The sequence below is a fragment of the Anomaloglossus baeobatrachus genome, chromosome 6 (assembly GCF_048569485.1).
Source record: "Anomaloglossus baeobatrachus isolate aAnoBae1 chromosome 6, aAnoBae1.hap1, whole genome shotgun sequence".
NCBI classification, from domain to species: domain Eukaryota; kingdom Metazoa; phylum Chordata; class Amphibia; order Anura; family Aromobatidae; genus Anomaloglossus; species Anomaloglossus baeobatrachus.
In genome coordinates, this window is record NC_134358.1 from 171,761,813 (window position 1) to 171,779,693 (window position 17,881).

The 17,881-nt window shown below is 44.6% G+C and overlaps 1 protein-coding gene across 2 annotated transcripts in view; it reads right to left on the reverse strand.

The window, feature by feature from the left end:
- Window positions 1–17,881, reverse strand: part of LPIN2 (lipin 2) — a 134,064-nt gene that overhangs the window by 12,195 nt on the left and 103,988 nt on the right. For both annotated transcript variants that reach the window (XM_075314486.1, XM_075314485.1), the window contains exon 14: window positions 14,496–14,640. In XM_075314486.1, the coding sequence (XP_075170601.1) occupies window positions 14,496–14,640 (145 nt within the window). The remainder of the gene's footprint in view (window positions 1–14,495; window positions 14,641–17,881) is intronic.

Consider the following 17,881-nt stretch of genomic DNA (forward strand, 5'->3'; position numbering starts at 1 on the left):
CCCTAGAGGGACTATATATATATATGTATCTATATAGCTATATATTTCTCTCTATAAAAAGAATTTTTAGAATAACTACCCTTTTCCTTTACCCAACAATAAAGATATTAAAAATAAGTCTTTGGAAGTCCATTCTATGAAGGTATAAAATTTAAATAAAACCTATAAATGTCATTAATGCTTTTTACTGTGATCCCCAAACAAAAAAACCCAAAATAAAACAAAAGGATTACACTAACTATAGGAAGAAAAGTCGTGGAACAATATGGAAATAATTTCCCTGGTGAAAGCATGTAAAAGCTCCCTCTAACACAAGCCAAGATACTTCAGCTTTCTAGTTGGCATTGGTACAACTGTTGTTTCTCAATGTGGAAGAAAAAGTCCTATCAGTGCTTGTACAGCTTCCCTGGAGAAATCATGCGGTTTGATAAAGTGGAAGTAATCTCCCCCTCATATTTTCTCAGCCATCCCAGGAGTAGGCTCGGCTAGCAGGGTATATTCCAGCCACTCTTCTCAGCAGTATACAAGTACAGAGCAGAAATCAACGCCATTTGGACATGGTAATGTTACTAAGCTGCTGCTACTTGGTCATGTTTTCATTTTATAAACAATTGTCACAAGCTCTGTAGGAAAAAAAACAAAAAAAAATGAGGGACGTTTATCATTGGCCCTGCACTAGCATTCTGGTACAAAACCAAAAATGTTATAAATTATGGCACACCATATACAGTGTGACCACCCATATCCTGTCCACCGCCATTAACGTGAGAACAGCGGCAGCTATAGGAATAGAAGTGGTGTCTAGGTATAGTAAAGTAGTCATGCGCTACGCAATGAAACCACCTATAGCGCCACCTGGTGGAAAACAACGGAGTTGGCATTTTTATCTCAAAAACGGAACGAGCTAGAGAAAAAAAAGTGAATTAAATTGTAGGGCATCATCAATTCAATACAAATCGACACCTTTCATACAGAAATGCTATAATATGAAACCCATGACCCCCCCAAAAACATTGAATGCTGGTCACGCATCTGGCGCTCATTTAACTTTGATGCTCAAAGTTGCCACCGTCAGCTGCAATGCACATCTGCACTCTGGACAGCATACTGCATCTTGCTGCATGTTGTGCAATATGGTAGGTTATACGTCTGCACAAGCATCTGTAACACGTCGTCGTAGGTCCTGCAATGTTGGTGGAGGGGTCGCATACACCTTCTGTTTGATGTGACCTCACAGAAAGAAGTCCAATGAGGTCAGGTGAGGTGAGTGTGGAGGCCACTCCACGCAGCCACCATACCCAATGACTTGTAGGTAGGTCTCCATGAGATATCGCTTCATTTCCGCAGCCTTGTGAGTTTTACACGTTCTAATCATAGCATTTCTGTATGCAAGGTGTCGATTCATATTGAATTGATGATGCCTTACAACTTTGTAATTCACTTTTTTTCTCTATCTCGTTCCGTTTTTGAGATAAAAATGCTAACTCAGTTTTCCACCAGGTGGCGCTATAGGTGGTGTCATTGCGTAGCGCATGGCTACTTTACTATACCTAGACACCACTTCTATGCCTATAGCTGCCGCCGTTCTCATGTTAATGGCGGTAGACAGGATATGGGTGGACACATTGTATATCTAGTACAGTCTGGACGGTAGGAAAAATAGAGAATGACTGCCACACGGATGTAAATGTCCACTAGGATTGGCAATGCAGAAAATAGTCTCCAACATTTTTTGACACTCATAGAATGTTATAGTGAATACTGCTGTGAGCAGAGGGTTGGACCAGATAACCAAGGAGGTCCCTTCCAATTTTATCATCCCACACAGATGTCCTTTCCAGCCACTTTTTGAAGATCTCCATTGAAAGAGAACTCTCAACTTCTTGAGGGAGCCTGTTCCACTCGATCAACCTCACTATAAAAGTTTTTTCTACTATCCAATCTGTGTATCCTCAGTCATCCCATCGCTTCTAGTCTTTGTGCAAATGAAAATAGGGCTAATCCTTCTATAACATGACAGTCCTTGAGATACTTGTAGACAGCTATTAAGTGTCCTCTCAATCTTCCTTTTTGCAAGCTAAACATTCCAAAATTCTGTCACCATTCCTCATAGGACATTGTTTGTAGACTAGTCACCATTCTGGTCACTCTTCTGAGCTTGCTCAGCTTGTTGATATCTTTTTTTAAAATGTGGTGCCCAGAACTGGACACATTATTCTAGATGAGATCTAGCCAAAGAAGAGTAGAGGGCAATAATTACGTCATGTGATATAGACTGTATGCATCTGTTAATACATTTTTTTTGCTGCTGCATCACATTGTTAACTTATGTTCAGTCTGTGATCTATTACTATTCCCAAGTCTTCACACGCGCTGTTGCTTAGCCCTAATCCTCCCATTCTGTAGATGCTTTTTAATTTTTCTTACCCAGATGTAGCACTTTACATTTTTCCCTGTTAAAATCGATTGTTAGTTGCTGCCCATTTTCTATTTTGTTAAGATCTTTTTTAATCCTCTCTCTCCTCTAGTATTAGCTAACTCTCCTAGCTTGGTGTCAGTAACAAATTTAATAAGTTTACCCTCAATTCCTTTATCTAATTCATTAATAAAGATGTTGAACAACAAAGGTCCCAGGACAGAGTCCTGTAGTACCCAACTTGAGATTTTCCAACTAGAAGTGAAGCCATTTCGGACAACTCTTTGGGTCCAATCACTAAGATAGTTATGAATCCACCTAACAGTCACCTTGTTTAATCCATACTTGGTCATTTTTTTAGTAAGCATTGTATGAGATACGTTATCAAATGCTTTGCTGGAGTCAAGATATACTATAATCTACTGCAAGTCCCTGATCCACCCAGTCAGTGATTCTTCAGTAACAGAAAGAAAACACCAGTGTTGTGATTAACTGTCCGATGTGTTTACTCTTCTCATCTCTTTCAGTTCCCCCAATACCACACTTAGTGCATCATGGGAAGAAGAGGCGATAACACCTGGGTAATTTGGCAGTGGAGCAGCTGTTTGTGGCAGACAATCCTATACATCAGTAAGCGCAGTATCCCAGATGATGAGTAACTGATATGTAATGTAGACACTACAACAGCTGCTCGGGTTATCAGACTTCCCTGCTGTCTCGTAATCTCTGGGCTAAGAACAAAAGATACTCACTTCTGGATTCCTGTACATATGTAAAAGAGATTGATAATAACCCAAATGATTATTCCTTATCTGTGTTGATGTATAACCTTGTATGCGGCTTGATTCATACGCCCTTGGCAAAGTTTAATCTGCCCATTTCTTGAACAATTTCTAAGGTAATCTTCTCTGATGAGTCTAATTTTCAGCTTTGCCCAACACCTGGTCATCTAATGGTTAGACGGAAACCTGGAGAGCATACAAGTCACAGTGTCTTGCACCCACTGTAAAATTTGGTGGTAGATTGGTATTGATCTGAGGATGCTTCAGCAAGGCTGGAATAGGGCAGATTAAACTTTGCGAAGGACGTATGAATCAAGCCTCATACAAGGTTATCCTGGAAAAAAAAACCAAAACAGTTGTTTCCTTCTGCTCAGGCAATGTTCCCCAACTCTAATGACTGTTTTTTTCCAGCAAAACAATGTGCCACGCCACACAGCTAGGTCAATCATTGTGTGGATGAAGGAACACCACATCAAAACCCTGTCATGGCCAGCCCAATTTCCAGACCTGAACCCCATTGAAAATCTCTGGAATGTAATCAAGAGGAAGATGGATAGTCCAAGCCATCAAACAAAGAAGAACTGCTTCCATTTTTGCACCAGGAGTGGCATAAAGTCCCCCAAAAGCAGTGTTAAAGACTGGTGGAAAGCAAGCCAAGAGGCATGAAAGCTGTGATTTAACCCCTTCAGCCCCGGGGCACTTTCCGTTTTTGTGTTTTTGTTTTTTGCTCCCCTTCCTCAGAGAGCCGTAACTTTTTTATTTTCCCGTCAATCTTGCCATATGAGGGCTTGTTTTTTGCGTGACAAGTTGTACTTCTAAATGAAACCATAAGTTTTACCATATGGTGTACTGGAAAACAACAAAAAAATTCCAAATGCGGAAAAATTGCAAAAAAAAGTGTGATGGCACAATAGTTTTTGGGATGTTTTATACACGGTGTTCACTATATGGTAAAAACTGATGTGTGGGTATGATGCCAGAGGTCGGTGCGAGTTTGTAGACACCAAACATGTATAGGTTTACTTGTATCTAAGGGGTTAAAAAAAATTCATAAGTTTGTCCAATAAAAGTGGCGCACGTTTTGCGCCATTTTCCGAAACACGTAGTGTTCTTATTTTTTGGGATCTATGGCTCAGTGACTGCTTATTTTTTGCGTCTCGAGCTGACGTTTCTAATGGTACCATTTTTGCGCAGATGCTACGTTTTGATCGCCTGTTATTGCATTTTGCGTAAAACTTGCGGCGACCAAAAAAAACAATTTTGGAGTTTGGAATTTTTTTGCCACTACGCCGTTTACCAATCAGATTAATTGATTTTATATTTTGATAGATCGGGCATTTCTGAACGCGGCGATACCAAATATGTGTATATTTATTTTTTAACCCTTTAATTTTCAATGGGGGGAAAGGGGGGTGATTTGAACTTTTAGGTTTTTTTATTTTTTAAAACTTTTTTTTTATTTTACTAGTCTCCCTAGGGGGCTATAGCGATCAGCAATCCGATCGCTGATCGCTATCTGCTGATCACAGCTATACAGCTGTAAACAGCAGAAATAGTCAGTCACTTTCTTTTTCCCTCTGCTCCCGGCCGAGGAAAAATGAAAGTGAAACTTCGTAGCTGCAGGTGTCATCACATGACCCTGTGCTACGATGGCAACCACCGATAGTCACGTGATCACGCACGTGACTTCCGGTGGGGGCGGCGGTAAGTAAAAAACATGTCCACGCGCATTTAGATCTTGCTGCCAGACTTTGGCAGCAAGATTTAAGGGGTTAATGGCCGCGGGTGGAAGCGATTCCACCCGCGACTAGCAGGCACACATGTCAGCTGTTGAAAACAGCCGATATGTGTGCCGACTGCCGCCGCCTGCCCGCGTCAGGGGGCGGGGCTTAACGGGACACGCTCCATGACTAATATATCCGTCCATGGTCGTCAAGGGGTTAAAATCACGGTTATTCCACAAAATATTAATTTCTGATCTCTTCCTGAGTTAAAACATTAGTATTGTTGTTTCAAAATTATTATGAACTTGTTTTCTTTGCATTATTTGAGGTCTGAAAGCAATGCATTTTTTTGTTATTTTGACCATTTCTCATTTTCAGAAAATAAATACAAAATTAAATACTTCGAAATTCGAAGACATGTTCTCAGTAGTTTATAGAATAAAAGAACAATTTACATTCCATAAAAAAATAATTTTATAGTAAAGTATTTGAGACTAATATGCCAAACAACATGATCTTTAAGCACAGAAAAATCAGAGGCTTTTCGACTTTAGAAAGTCTTAGAGTATATGCCCACGATCAAGACTCACTACGTCCTGGACGCAGCAGGTCCTGACCTGTGGAGCAGAGAGTCTCCTCCGCAGGAGATCGCAACTGCTCGTACCCACGATCAGGGTGCAGTGAACTGCGGTCTCTCACTTGTGTTGTACCTAAGGGGGACGCATGCTAATCCGCAGCAAACAATTGCCATGCTGCAGCTTGTAAAGACACATCACAGGTCAGTGTTTGCAGCGGAAAAAACAAGCACAGTGGGTATGGGATTTCTAGAAATCCCATCCACTATATGTGTACTATTCAACGCAGCGTTTTGGACACAGCGAAAACACACAACAGTCAAAACACTGCAAAGTCTGATCGTGGGCACATACCCTCCTAAGTCATGACTAAGACTTTCTAAGTCGAAATGTATCTTTTTCTATGCTTAGAAGACCATGTTTGTGGCGCATTTGTCTCAAATACGTTTCTGCAAAATGTATTTATTATGGATTGCTGATGCTGGAGATTTTCTCTTTCCTGATGCTGAATTGAAGCCTTGACCCGGGCGGCTGCGTGCGTATCCTCTGCATATGGATCAGGTGGTACAAGGACTGGTGCAGCTTCCTACCTGTTCCTGTGTAATTTGAGGCTCCAGGCTGCACTTGCCCTTTACTTATCTCATGTGTCTCTGAGAAGATATTATATGGGTAGTTTCTGTTGTATATTATTACAGCAGTGATTTACTTATGTATTTCACTCTTTTCTCCATTTTTTTTTTTTTCCACACGTGACATTTATGAAAGCTTTGTATTAGATTTACACCTTGCTCTCTGGAGCGCCAAACTTAATCTCTTATTTGCACACATTGAGAGATTTATTAAGACAAACCATGAAACATCTAGTAAGGTATGTTTATTTTTTTAAGAACCATATCCAGACAGTTGCACTGTAGACATCAATGATGTGACATTGGCTCTGATGTTATCAAATATAATTCACTTTTAATGATCGTCCATATGTCTGCCATGCACGTTATACTGTGGTTCATAGACTTACGCACAGCTTAAAGCTTCCCTGCCTGCTCCCATATTGCCCTTTGTAAATCACTTCCATATAAACCATGTGTCTAGGCCATTTGCAGGGCCGTATGTCAGGCTATGTACTATATTTACTCCCACACTCCATGTGCAAGTCTTACATCACCAATGTGGTAACCCCTTCCCACTGCGGCCAATTTTTGTTGTTTTAGCCTTTTTTTTCTTCTCTGCCTTCCAAGAGCCATAATTTTTTATTTTTCCATAAACATTGCCATTTTTTATAGGGACTATTTTAATGAACATAAACCAATTATATATTACGTGCAGTGACGACAAAAATCCACAACTTCAATATATTTTTACAGTGTTCATTGGTGGTAAAAATTATCTGGTAAATTTATTCCTCGGGTCTATTCAATAAAGTCTAACAAGTTTATAAAAGCAGTAAAAATATAAAAACTATAAGCTTAATATTTTCTGAAACTCAGCTATTTTTTTCCAGTGGCGCTGTGTTGTGGGCTTATCTTGCCAGGCTACCTGGAGTTTCTATTTATTCTGTTTTGGGCTACATACCACTCAAGGTTTTTAACAAAAAAAAAAAAACAAAAAACCCAAACCCTGCATTTTACTCTCAGGATGGGAGAAGGCGTTTTAGTTTTCACTAATAATTCAATAGAATACGCCAGCACAGGCCTTTCATTAGCCCAAGATGTCCCGATAGCCCCTACATCATCCTGGCATGTCCTGGATGGATTGACCTACCCCATTAAATGCCACTTTTAGCAATTGACAGTAGCAACTAAATAGAGATTGGAGCAGGTTCGCGCCTGCTAGATTCAGGTGGCACCTGCAGAAGAGAGCCCACTCCATAGATCTGCAGCTGGTATATGAGGTGTGTGTACAGAACATGGTGGCGAGGGAATAAAGGAAAAACAAAGCATAGCAATGAAAGAATCCTGAAAAATAATACATTTCTATGTTTTCGAAGGCAATATTAACTGCAGTGTAGAATATATATATATATATATATATATATATATATATATATATATATATATATATATATATATATATATATATATATATATATATATATATATATATATATATATATATATATATATATATAAAAAAAAAAAAAAAAGGGAATTTTGTATACTTACCGTAAATTCCTTTTCTTCTAGCTCCAATTGGGAGACCCAGACAATTGGGTGTATAGCTACTGCCTCCGGAGGCCACACAAAGTATTACACTCAAAAGTGTAAGGCCCCTCCCCTTCTGGCTATACACCCCCAGTGGGATCACTGGCTCACCAGTTTAGTGCAAAAGCAAGAAGGAGGAAAGCCAATAACTGGTTTAAAGACCAATTCAATCCGAAGAAACATCGGAGAACTGCAACCAACCATTCACATGAACAACATGTGTACCGAAAAAAACCCTAAGAAAACAGGGCGGGCGCTGGGTCTCCCAATTGGAGCTAGAAGAAAAGGAATTTACGGTAAGTATACAAAATTCCCTTCTTCTTTGTCGCTCCATTGGGAGACCCAGACAATTGGGATGTCCAAAAGCAGTCCCTGGGTGGGTAAAAGAATACCTCGTGGTAGGGCTGTCAAACAGCCCTTTCGTACAGGTGGGCAACCGCCGCCTGAAGGACTTGTCTACCTAGGCTGGCGTCTGCCGAAGCGTAGGTATGCACCTGATAATGCTTGGTAAAAGTGTGCAGACTCGACCAGGTAGGTGCCTGGCACACCTGCTGAGCCGTAGCCTGGTGCCGTAATGCCCAGGACTCACCCACGGCTCTGGTAGAATGGGTATTAAGCCCTGAGGGAACCAGGAGCCTAGCAGAACGGTAGGTTTCAAGAATTGGTTCCTTGAGCCACCGAGTCAGGGTGGATCTGGAAGCTTGCGACCCCTTACGCTGACCAGCGACAAGGACAAAGAGTGCATCCGGGCGGCACAGGAGCGCCGTGCGGGAATGTAGATCCTGAGTGCTCTCACCAGATCCAACAGATGCAAATCCTTTTCAAATTGATGGACTGGATGAGGACACAAAGAAGGTAAGGTGATATCTTGATTGAGATGAAAGTGGGATACCACCTTAGGGAGAAGTCCGGAATCGGACGCCGAACCCCCTTGTCCTGGTGAAGACCAGGAATGGAGATTTGCATGACAGCGCTGCTAGCTCGGACACTCTCTGAAGAGACGTGACCGCTACTAGAAAGGCCACTTTCTGTGAAATACGGAAAGGGAAACAACTTTCAAAAGCTCGAAAGGCGGCTTCAAGAGAGTCATTAGAACCTTGTTCGGACTCCAGAGCTCTAATGGCCGCTTGTACGGAGTGATGAGAAGACAAACTCCCTGCAGGAACGTGCATACCTGCGGAAGTCGGCTAGGCGTTTCTGAAAAAATACAGATAGCGCTGAGACTTGTCCCTTAAGGGAGCTGAGCGACCAACTATTTTCCAACCAAGATTGTAGGAAGGAAGGAAAAATAGGCGATGCAAATGGCCAGGGAGAAACTCCTTGAGCAGAGCACCAAGATAAGAATATCTTCCACGATCTGTGGTAGATCTTGGCGGACGTTGGCTTCTTGGCCTGCGTCATGGTGACAACCACTCCTGAGATAATCCTGAGGACGCTAGGATCCAGGACTCAATGGCTACACCGTCATGTTCAGGGCCGCAGAGTTCAGATGGAAAAAAGGGCCCTTGAAACAGCAAGTCTGGTCGGTCTGGTAGTGGCCACGGTTGGCCTACCGTGAGGTACCACAGATCCGGGAACCCCGACTTCCTCGGCCAATCTGCGACCAATGTTGAACTGAGGCGTCCGCCGCCAGAGCTCGATGATCTTGAGATTGTGCTATGAAGCCGGAACAAAGTTGTTGTGCCGTGACGCCATTATGTCGACGTCCGGCATCCCGCAGCGGCGACAGATCTCCTGAAACCCGTCCGGGTGAAGAAACCAGTCCCCTGCGTCCATACCCTGGCGACTGAGGAAGTCTGCTTCCTAGTTTACCACGCCTGGGATGTGAACTGCGGATATGGTGGATGCCGTGTCTTCTACCCACGTTAGAATCCGCCGGACTTCCTGGAAGGCTTGCCGGCTGCGTGTTCTTCCGTGGTGGTTGATGTATGCCACCGCTGTGGAGATATCCGACTGAATTCGGATGTGCTTGCTTTTCAGCCACTGCTGGAAGGCTTGTAGGACAAGATACACTGCTCTGATTTCCAGAACATTGAGCTGAAGGGTGGACTCTTGCTGAATCCACGTACCTTGAGCCCTGTGGCGGAGAAAAAACTGCTCCCCACTCTGATAGACTCGTGCCTGTCGTAACTACCGCCCAGGATGGGGGTAGGAAGGACCTTTTTTCTGACCATGAGGTGGGAAGAAGCCACCACCGTAGAGATTCTTTGGCCGCCTGAGAAGGGGAGACGTCTCTGTCGATGGGCGTCGACTTCCCGTCTCATTGGCGGGGAATGTCCCATTGTAGTGGACGCAGATGAAACTGCGCGAAAGGGACTGCCGCCATTGCTACCATCTTACGTGAGAAGTGCATGAGGCGTCTCAATGTGTGCGACTGATCCTAAGGAGAGATTGCAGCCTTGTCTGTAGTGAACGCTGTTTGTCTAGCGGAAGCTTCACTATCGCTGAGAGAGTATGAAACTCCATGCCTAGATATGTTAGTGATTGGCCCGGGGTCGGATCTGACTTTGAAAAGTTGATGATCCACCCGAAACTCTGGAGAGTCTCCAGCGCAACGTTCGGCTGTGTTGGCATGTTCCTTAAGAGGGTGCCTTGACAAGTAGATCTCCCAAACACGGGATCACAGAGTGACCTTGAGATTGCAGGACTGGTACTACTGCTGGCATGACCTTAGCGAAGACCCGTGGGGCTATCGCCAGCCAGAAGGCAAGGTTACGAACTGAAGGTGTTCGCGTCTTATAACAAAGCGTAGAAACGCTGGAGCTCTGGATCAATCGGCACGTGGGGATAAGCATCCTTGACGTCTATCGATGTTAGGAAATTTCCTTGAAACATTGAGGCGATGACGGAGCGGGGGATTACATCCGGAACCGCCTGGTGTTCACGAGCTGGTTGAGCCGTGTTAGATCCAGAACGGGACGGAAATACTCGTCCTTTCTTGGCATCGCAAATAATTCGGAGTAAAAACCGTGACCTTGTTCCTGAAGAGGAACGGGGGTCACCACTCGTTGTGCCTTTAGAGTGCCCACCGCCTGCAGAAGAGCGTCGGCTCAGTCGGGAGGTGGAGAAGTTCTGAAGAATTGAGTTGGAGGACGAGAACTGAACTCTATCCTGTACCCGTGAGACAGAATGTCTCTCACCCAACGGTCTTTGACCTGTGACAGCTAAATATCGCCAAGGCGGGAGAGCCTGCTACCGACCGAGGATGCGGAGAGAGGAGGCCGCAAGTCATGAGGAAGCCTCTTGGAAGTGGGTTTTCAGGCTGTCTTTTTTGGGCGTGACTGAGCCCGCCAAGAAACTGAGCTCCTCTGATCCTTTTGAGTCCTCTTTGGACGAGGAGAAATGGGACCTGCCCGAGCCTTGAAAAAACCGGAAACCCCGACTGTCCCTTGGTATGTTGGGGTTTGTTTTGTCTGGGCTGAGGTAAGGAAGAATCCTTACTCTTGAACTGTTTAATGATTATATCTCACGCACACTAAATAGTCGGTCAGCAGAACAAGGCAAACTGGTTAAGCCCTTTTTTGGAAGCAGAATCTGCCTTCCATTCAGTTAACACCCAGGCCCTGCGTAAAACCACGGAGTGAGCGGACGCCACTGTCGTACGGGGCGTAGAGTCCAGGACAGCATTAATCGCCTAAGACGCAAATGCAGACATTTGAGCGGTTAAGGATGACACTTGCGGAACAGATGTACGTGTGACCGTGTCCATCTGTGTAAGACAAGCTGAAGTAGCTTGGGGTGCCTCTACGGCTGCTGGAGCTAACAGCGCGCCGATAGCCTCATAGATGGATTTCGACCAGAGATCCCTCTGTCAGTCAGTGGCATCTTTAAGTGCAGCCCCATCTTCCACTGCAACTATGGATCTAGCTGCAAGCTGGAGATTGGAGGATGCCCCTTGGGACACTGGGTCCAGCCATTGCCCACGTCAGGGGGTAGGGATAACGTGTATCCTCAGCCGTTTGGGGAAGCGCTTAACTGGATAAGCGTGGTGTTCCTGGACTGCCTGTGTAAAGTCAGGGTGGTCAAGGAAAGTATTCAATTTACGCTTGGGATACGTGAATGGAATTTCTCCTGCTATGAAGCTGACTCTTCCACTGGAGGAGCTGGGGGAGAAATAACTAACATTCTATTGATGGACGCTATGAGAGTATTGACTATGGCGTCACCATCAGGTGTATCCAGATTGAGAGCGGTCTCAGGATTAGATCTTGAGCAGCTATCTCCGCCACATCACACAGAGAGTCCGCTTGCTGGGACCCTGACTAGTGTGATGAAGTCGATGGCCGCTCATAGTGAGCCTCTCAGACTATCTGGGACTGTCGTCCGTGTCAGAGCCGTCACTCTGGGAAGCACATGACCCCTCGGAGCTCAAAGTTGTTCCCACTGAGGGGGACCATGGATAATGTGAACAGTGGCCATGGATTTGAGAGACTTGTCCGGACTGCAAGGCTTCTAGTATCATAGCCATAGTCTCAGAAAATCTGTCAGTAAATACTGCAGGCACCGTCCCCATGTCCTGGACGGTTAGCAGAGACTCCGTAGTATACAATGGGGGTCTATGTACACTGCCGGCCATATAGCCATACATGCTGTACCGGCTGCATAGAAAACATGTGCTTCTGCACCTCTGTTTTACACAGACAATATGCTGTTATGTCCTCCGCACAATCAAGGAGGGTATATACAAAAATGCAGCTAAACAGTGCAATGCATAGTGAATAAACATATATGTATATGTGCACTTTCGGCACTAGTGGAGTCAGCCCCACAGGTGCTGCTTAACGCCTGGTCACAGCGGTTGTGTGACTATCCGAATCCCTGCCAGGGATTCCTAAACTTGTCTCTTCTGTCGCTACAGAAAACACTGACAAGAATGGCTGCCGGCGTCCTGTGCAGAGGAAGAAGCCGTGGGCGTGCCTGAGAAAGTGCGGGAATCCGGCTTCACAGTGTACACAGTGAGAGGGGTGGAGTATGCAAAGCATACTCCAGCTCCCAGCGCTGCCGGATTCACCGTGCATCCAGTGAGAGGGGTGGAGTATGCAAAGCATACTCCAGCTCTCAGCGCTGCCGTGCTGTACAGCGTTACGCCCCTACCCTGACTGGCAGGTCTGTGGGCGGAAACGAAGTGAGACTAGGCCGCGCAAGCCGGGGACTCGAGTGATAAGCGCGGCCGGCATATAAGCCTTGGTCGGCGCGGAAGTCCCCGGCGCACCACAAGTCCCAGCCGCGCCCGAAATAAAAATGGCAACGGCGGTTAGCGCGGTAGTCCCCTAATACACTAACACACCCAGCAAGCTGTAGTGTGCGATGGCACTAGTGCGGGCAGCGCCGCCGTCCCTGGCGCACTAACACACCCAGCAATGCTGCCGTGTGTCCGTGCGCGGTCCCCACAGGGACACAGAGTACCTTAACGTAGCAGGGCCATGTCCCTGAGGATACTCCGCTCCATGTCCAGCAGATTCCCAGGAGCTGTGGATGGAGCACGGCCTCAGTGCCTGGAGACCGATAGGATCCCACTTCACCAGAGCCCTCAGGGGGATGGGGAAGGAAAGCAGCATGTGGGCTCCAGCCTCCGTACCCGCAATGGATACCTCAACCTTAACAAACACCCGACAAGAGTGGGGTGAGAAGGGAGCATGCTGGGGGCCCTTTAGTATGGGCCCTCTTTTCTTCCATCCGATATAGTCAGCAGCTACTGCTGACTAAACAGTGGAGCTATGCGTGGATGTCTGACCTCCTTCGCACAAAGCACAAAACTGGTGAGCCAGTGATCCCACTGGGGGTGTATAGCCAGAAGGGGAGGGGCCTTACACTTTTGAGTGTAATACTTTGTGTGGCCTCCGGAGGCAGTAGCTATACACCCAATTGTCTGGGTCTCCCAATGGAGCGACAAAGAAAGGTACAATATAAGTATTCCCATCTCAAAGATACCTTCCAGCTTCCAGTATGTAGTAGGTATGATACTATTAAAAATACCTCCAATTAGAAATGTAGTATATCTCTTCTGAAAAGTTGTCACTTACTTCATGTGCAGGGCATTGCAGGGTGGGTATCCATGGTTGCAACCACAAGCAACTAACTTGCAACATGCATGGTCGTAACCATGAATACGGTAAGTAACATAGCTGATCAGATTAACTATATTACATTTCTAATTGGAGGTATTTGCTAATTTTACTACACCTACTACGTATTGGGATAGGATTTGAGATGGAATACTCTATTAAAGTAGCCCTCACATGTATTTTTTTTTTTAACTACATGTGTGTATGTAGTGTAGTGTGAATGTATGAATATACTCACACCACTGCTTTCTGCAGGATCCAGCGCCATTCTAGTCAGTAACATTACCACTATGCTGTGAGAGCCGGAGGTCTCTTTTGCAATAACAGCCTATGGAGCTTATGTACTAACATTAAATAGACTTACAATGTTAAAGTCACTTCCAGGTCACTCAAACTGCACAACTTCTTAAGGCTCCCATTCTCTTAGCATCCCTAATGTTCGTATTTCGATGTTAAGCTTGTTTAAGGACCTATGATGACTTCACAGTAATATGACCAAAGGTATTTTATAAATTGTAGGTGTCTAAGGGAACTGAACAAGAGACAGGCTGGTATACAGGACTGGCATTAGGAAGAAAGGAGAGCACACTGGGCAATTTCACAATGCCCCATCCTCCTAGGTGCCCCAGTGTTTATATCCTGCTTAAGGACCTTTGAGACATAACGTGTGACCAAAGGTGTCTTAATTTCAGGAGTCAAGCTAAAGATGTGTTCGCGAGATTGAAAACTTACGATTTGGTCTGAAGACAAGCGGAGGGTCTTCCGATAAGATGTGGTTCCAGTATGACCCTGATGCTCCACAGTAACAGACTCAAGATTTATCTGCTTCAATTCCAATGATTCTTCATCACTCGATGAGTTGTCTTCAGCATGCAGTCTAATGAATATAAAAATATACAATTATAATTCAGGAGAACAAATGGCATTAGATAAATGGCAACATCCTGCTTTTTCAGTCCATAAACCATTTCACGCAACATTTAGTTTAAACTATGGGTGACTGCACACTATTCCCGAGTGAACCACAAGGCATTTATGAACTTCCTTAGGAAGCAAGACGAGGTAAGAGCAACAGAGGAAGGCAAAAAGCACACATTAAAAGTGCAAGTATAACTGATGTAAACATTCCCCCGTCAATGTCGCCTGGTCTTCCAATTTACCACCCAACATACTCACTCTTCAAAATGTGCTTAATGAAACCAAGAGGTACGGAGCCTTTGGCAGAAGTTACATTTTCCTCATTGGGTGGGGGGGTGAGAGGAGGAATTCTCTATAGTGACGCTTCGGTATATGATCAGTATTCTCAATCAGTTTCCTTTTATACCAAAGTGAATGCTAAACCAAGAAACTTATATGTGAGCCATTCACATTTTTCTTTCTTGAATTACCCGCTGACCGCAGCTTAGAGGGGGAAGCTGAAATATACTTATTACATGTACTGATTAAATACTGATGTGTGAACAGGGCTCTAAAGAGTAATTTAGATGGGCTATTACGACTTCTTAAAAGGAACCTGCTGCCATGAACAATGACCTAGAGCTACAGAGTGTGGAAAGTGGTAGAAACATGGGTTCCAACTATCTAAATACCTCTGGGCTCACTTTCACTTCCCAACAGTATGCCTGCAAACACTACTATTGGATGCATTATTAATAGAGTTGAACAAGTACCTAACTATTCGTACTCACTATACTCATAACGAGTACTGTCTAATACTTGCGTATTCATTCTGGATACCATGTGCAATGCAAGTCAATGGAGAATATGTGCAATGTAACGAGTAACCTGAATTCAACACTATTCGCTACTCGCACGAATAGTACGGCATTCGGGTTACTTTGCGATTTTTTCCCAACTGACTTGCATTACACATGCTAACCGGAATGAATATATGAGTATTAGACAATACTCATAAGGAGTATAGAGGGTATGAATAGTTAGGTACTCGCTCAACTCTAATTTTACTAGTGATGAGCGAGGACTATGCTCCAGTGCTCGGTACTGTTAACAAGCAGTTGGATGCTCGGATGAGTGTGACTTGAGTACCAAGTATAACAGAAGTCAATAGGGAACGATAGCATTTTTCAGGGAACACTTCCAGAAAAATGCACGAGTCTCCCATTGACTATCATACTCAGGTTCCAAAGTCACAGCCATCAGAGCAGCCAACTGCTCATCACTAATTACCAGAGGAGCATTTTACTCCAGCTCGTCACTTTCCACAAGGAGACCTGTTCTGTATCAGATGACTCTCAGGCAAATCAGACCTGCTTTGTAGTGATGAGGTGCAAACACCCTGAAATACATGTCTGCAAGTGGAGTGTCTGGTTTGGCTTCTTATTTTAAGTCATAATATTTACTTTTAGGACTGCTGCCCTGAGGGTCGTGATCGAACCCGTGGTGTAATGTGGCCTGCCAATGCCAACATCGGTTTCAGCAGAGCATGTGAACTCAGAGGCACATTCAGCTGAAATGTATTGAGGCGCAGAGAGCTGCTGGCTACCTGCCCTGCAATAGCTATACAGGCTGCCAGCAAATCAGACAACAGCTGACGTAAGCGTGCCCGTCGCAGGCAGCACATGACGTCATGGCCATGTGCCGGCCCAATAAGATGGCTGTGATACAGGAAGAAGGCGCTACTCACTGTAGGAGAATAAGGCAGGTAAGAACTTTTTATTTAACCCCTTCAGCCCCCGGGCACTTTCCGTTTTTGCGTTTTTGTTTTTTGCTCCCCTTCTTCCGAGAGGCGTAACTTTTTTATTTTTCCATCAATCTTGCCATATGAGGGCTTGTTTTTTGCGGGACGAGTTGTACTTTTAAATGAAACCATAAGTTTTACCATATAGTGTACTGGAAAACGGCAAAAAAATTCCAAGTGTGGAAAAATTGCAAAAAAGTGGGATTGTACAATAGTTTTTGGGATATTTTATTCACCGTGTTCACTATATGGTAAAACTGATGTGTGGGTATGATGCCTCAGGTCGGTGCGAGTTGATAGACACCAAACATGTATAGGTTTACTTGTATCTAAGGGGTTAAAAAAAATTCACAAGCTTGTCCGAAAAACGTGGCGCACGTTTTGCGCCATTTTCCAAAACCCGTAGCGTTCTCATTTTTCAGGATCTGAGGCTCAGTGATGGCTTATTTTTTGCGTCTTGACCTGACGTTCTTAACGGTACCATTTTTGCGCAGATGCTACGTTTTGATCGCCTGTTATTGCATTTTGCGCAAAATTTGCGGCGACCAAAAAAACGTAATTTTGGCGTTTGGAATTTTTTTGCCGCTACGCCGTTTACTGATCAGATTCATTGATTTTATATTTTGATAGATCGGGCATTTCTGAACGCGGGCGATACCAAATATGTGTGTATTTTTTATTTTTTTAACCCTTTAATTTTCAATGGGGTGAAAGGGGGGTGATTTGAACTTTTAGGTTTTTTTATTTTTTTTTAATTTTTTAAAACTTTTTTTTTTACTTTTTTTTTTATTTTACTAGTCCCCCTAGGGGGCTATTGCGATCAGCAATCCGATCGCTTTGCACAATCTGCAGATCTCAGCTACAGAGCTGAGAACTGCAGATTTGCTGCTTCACTTTCAATGCCGGCTGTATTCCGGCATTGAGAGGAAGTGACTCATGTTAGCCACAGGTGTCATCACATGACCCTGTGCTACCATGGCAACCGCCGAAAGTCACGTGATCATGTCACGTGACTTCCGGCGGGGGCGGGGTAAGTCACTGTCATGGCGGCGCCCATGTACATATCGCTGCCAAGACTTTGGCAGCGAAATGTAAGGGGTTAATGGCCGCGGGTGGAAGAGATTCCACCCGCGGCTAGCAGGCACACATATCAGCTGTTGATAACAGCTGATATGTGCGCCGATCGCCGCCGCCCGCCGGCAGCAGGGGGCGGGGCTTACCGGAACACGATCCATGACGTATCTAGTACGTCATGGGTCGTTAAGGGGTTAAAATATATTTGAGAAAAGAGCCAGGATGGGGGACATTATTATAAGACCGGGACATTATTAAAGGTTAGAGGCTGGAAAGTAGGAAATTGTTCTTAAGGTCTGTCCATTTGGCCAACATGCGGGTGCGGGCACAGGTACAAATTCTTGCA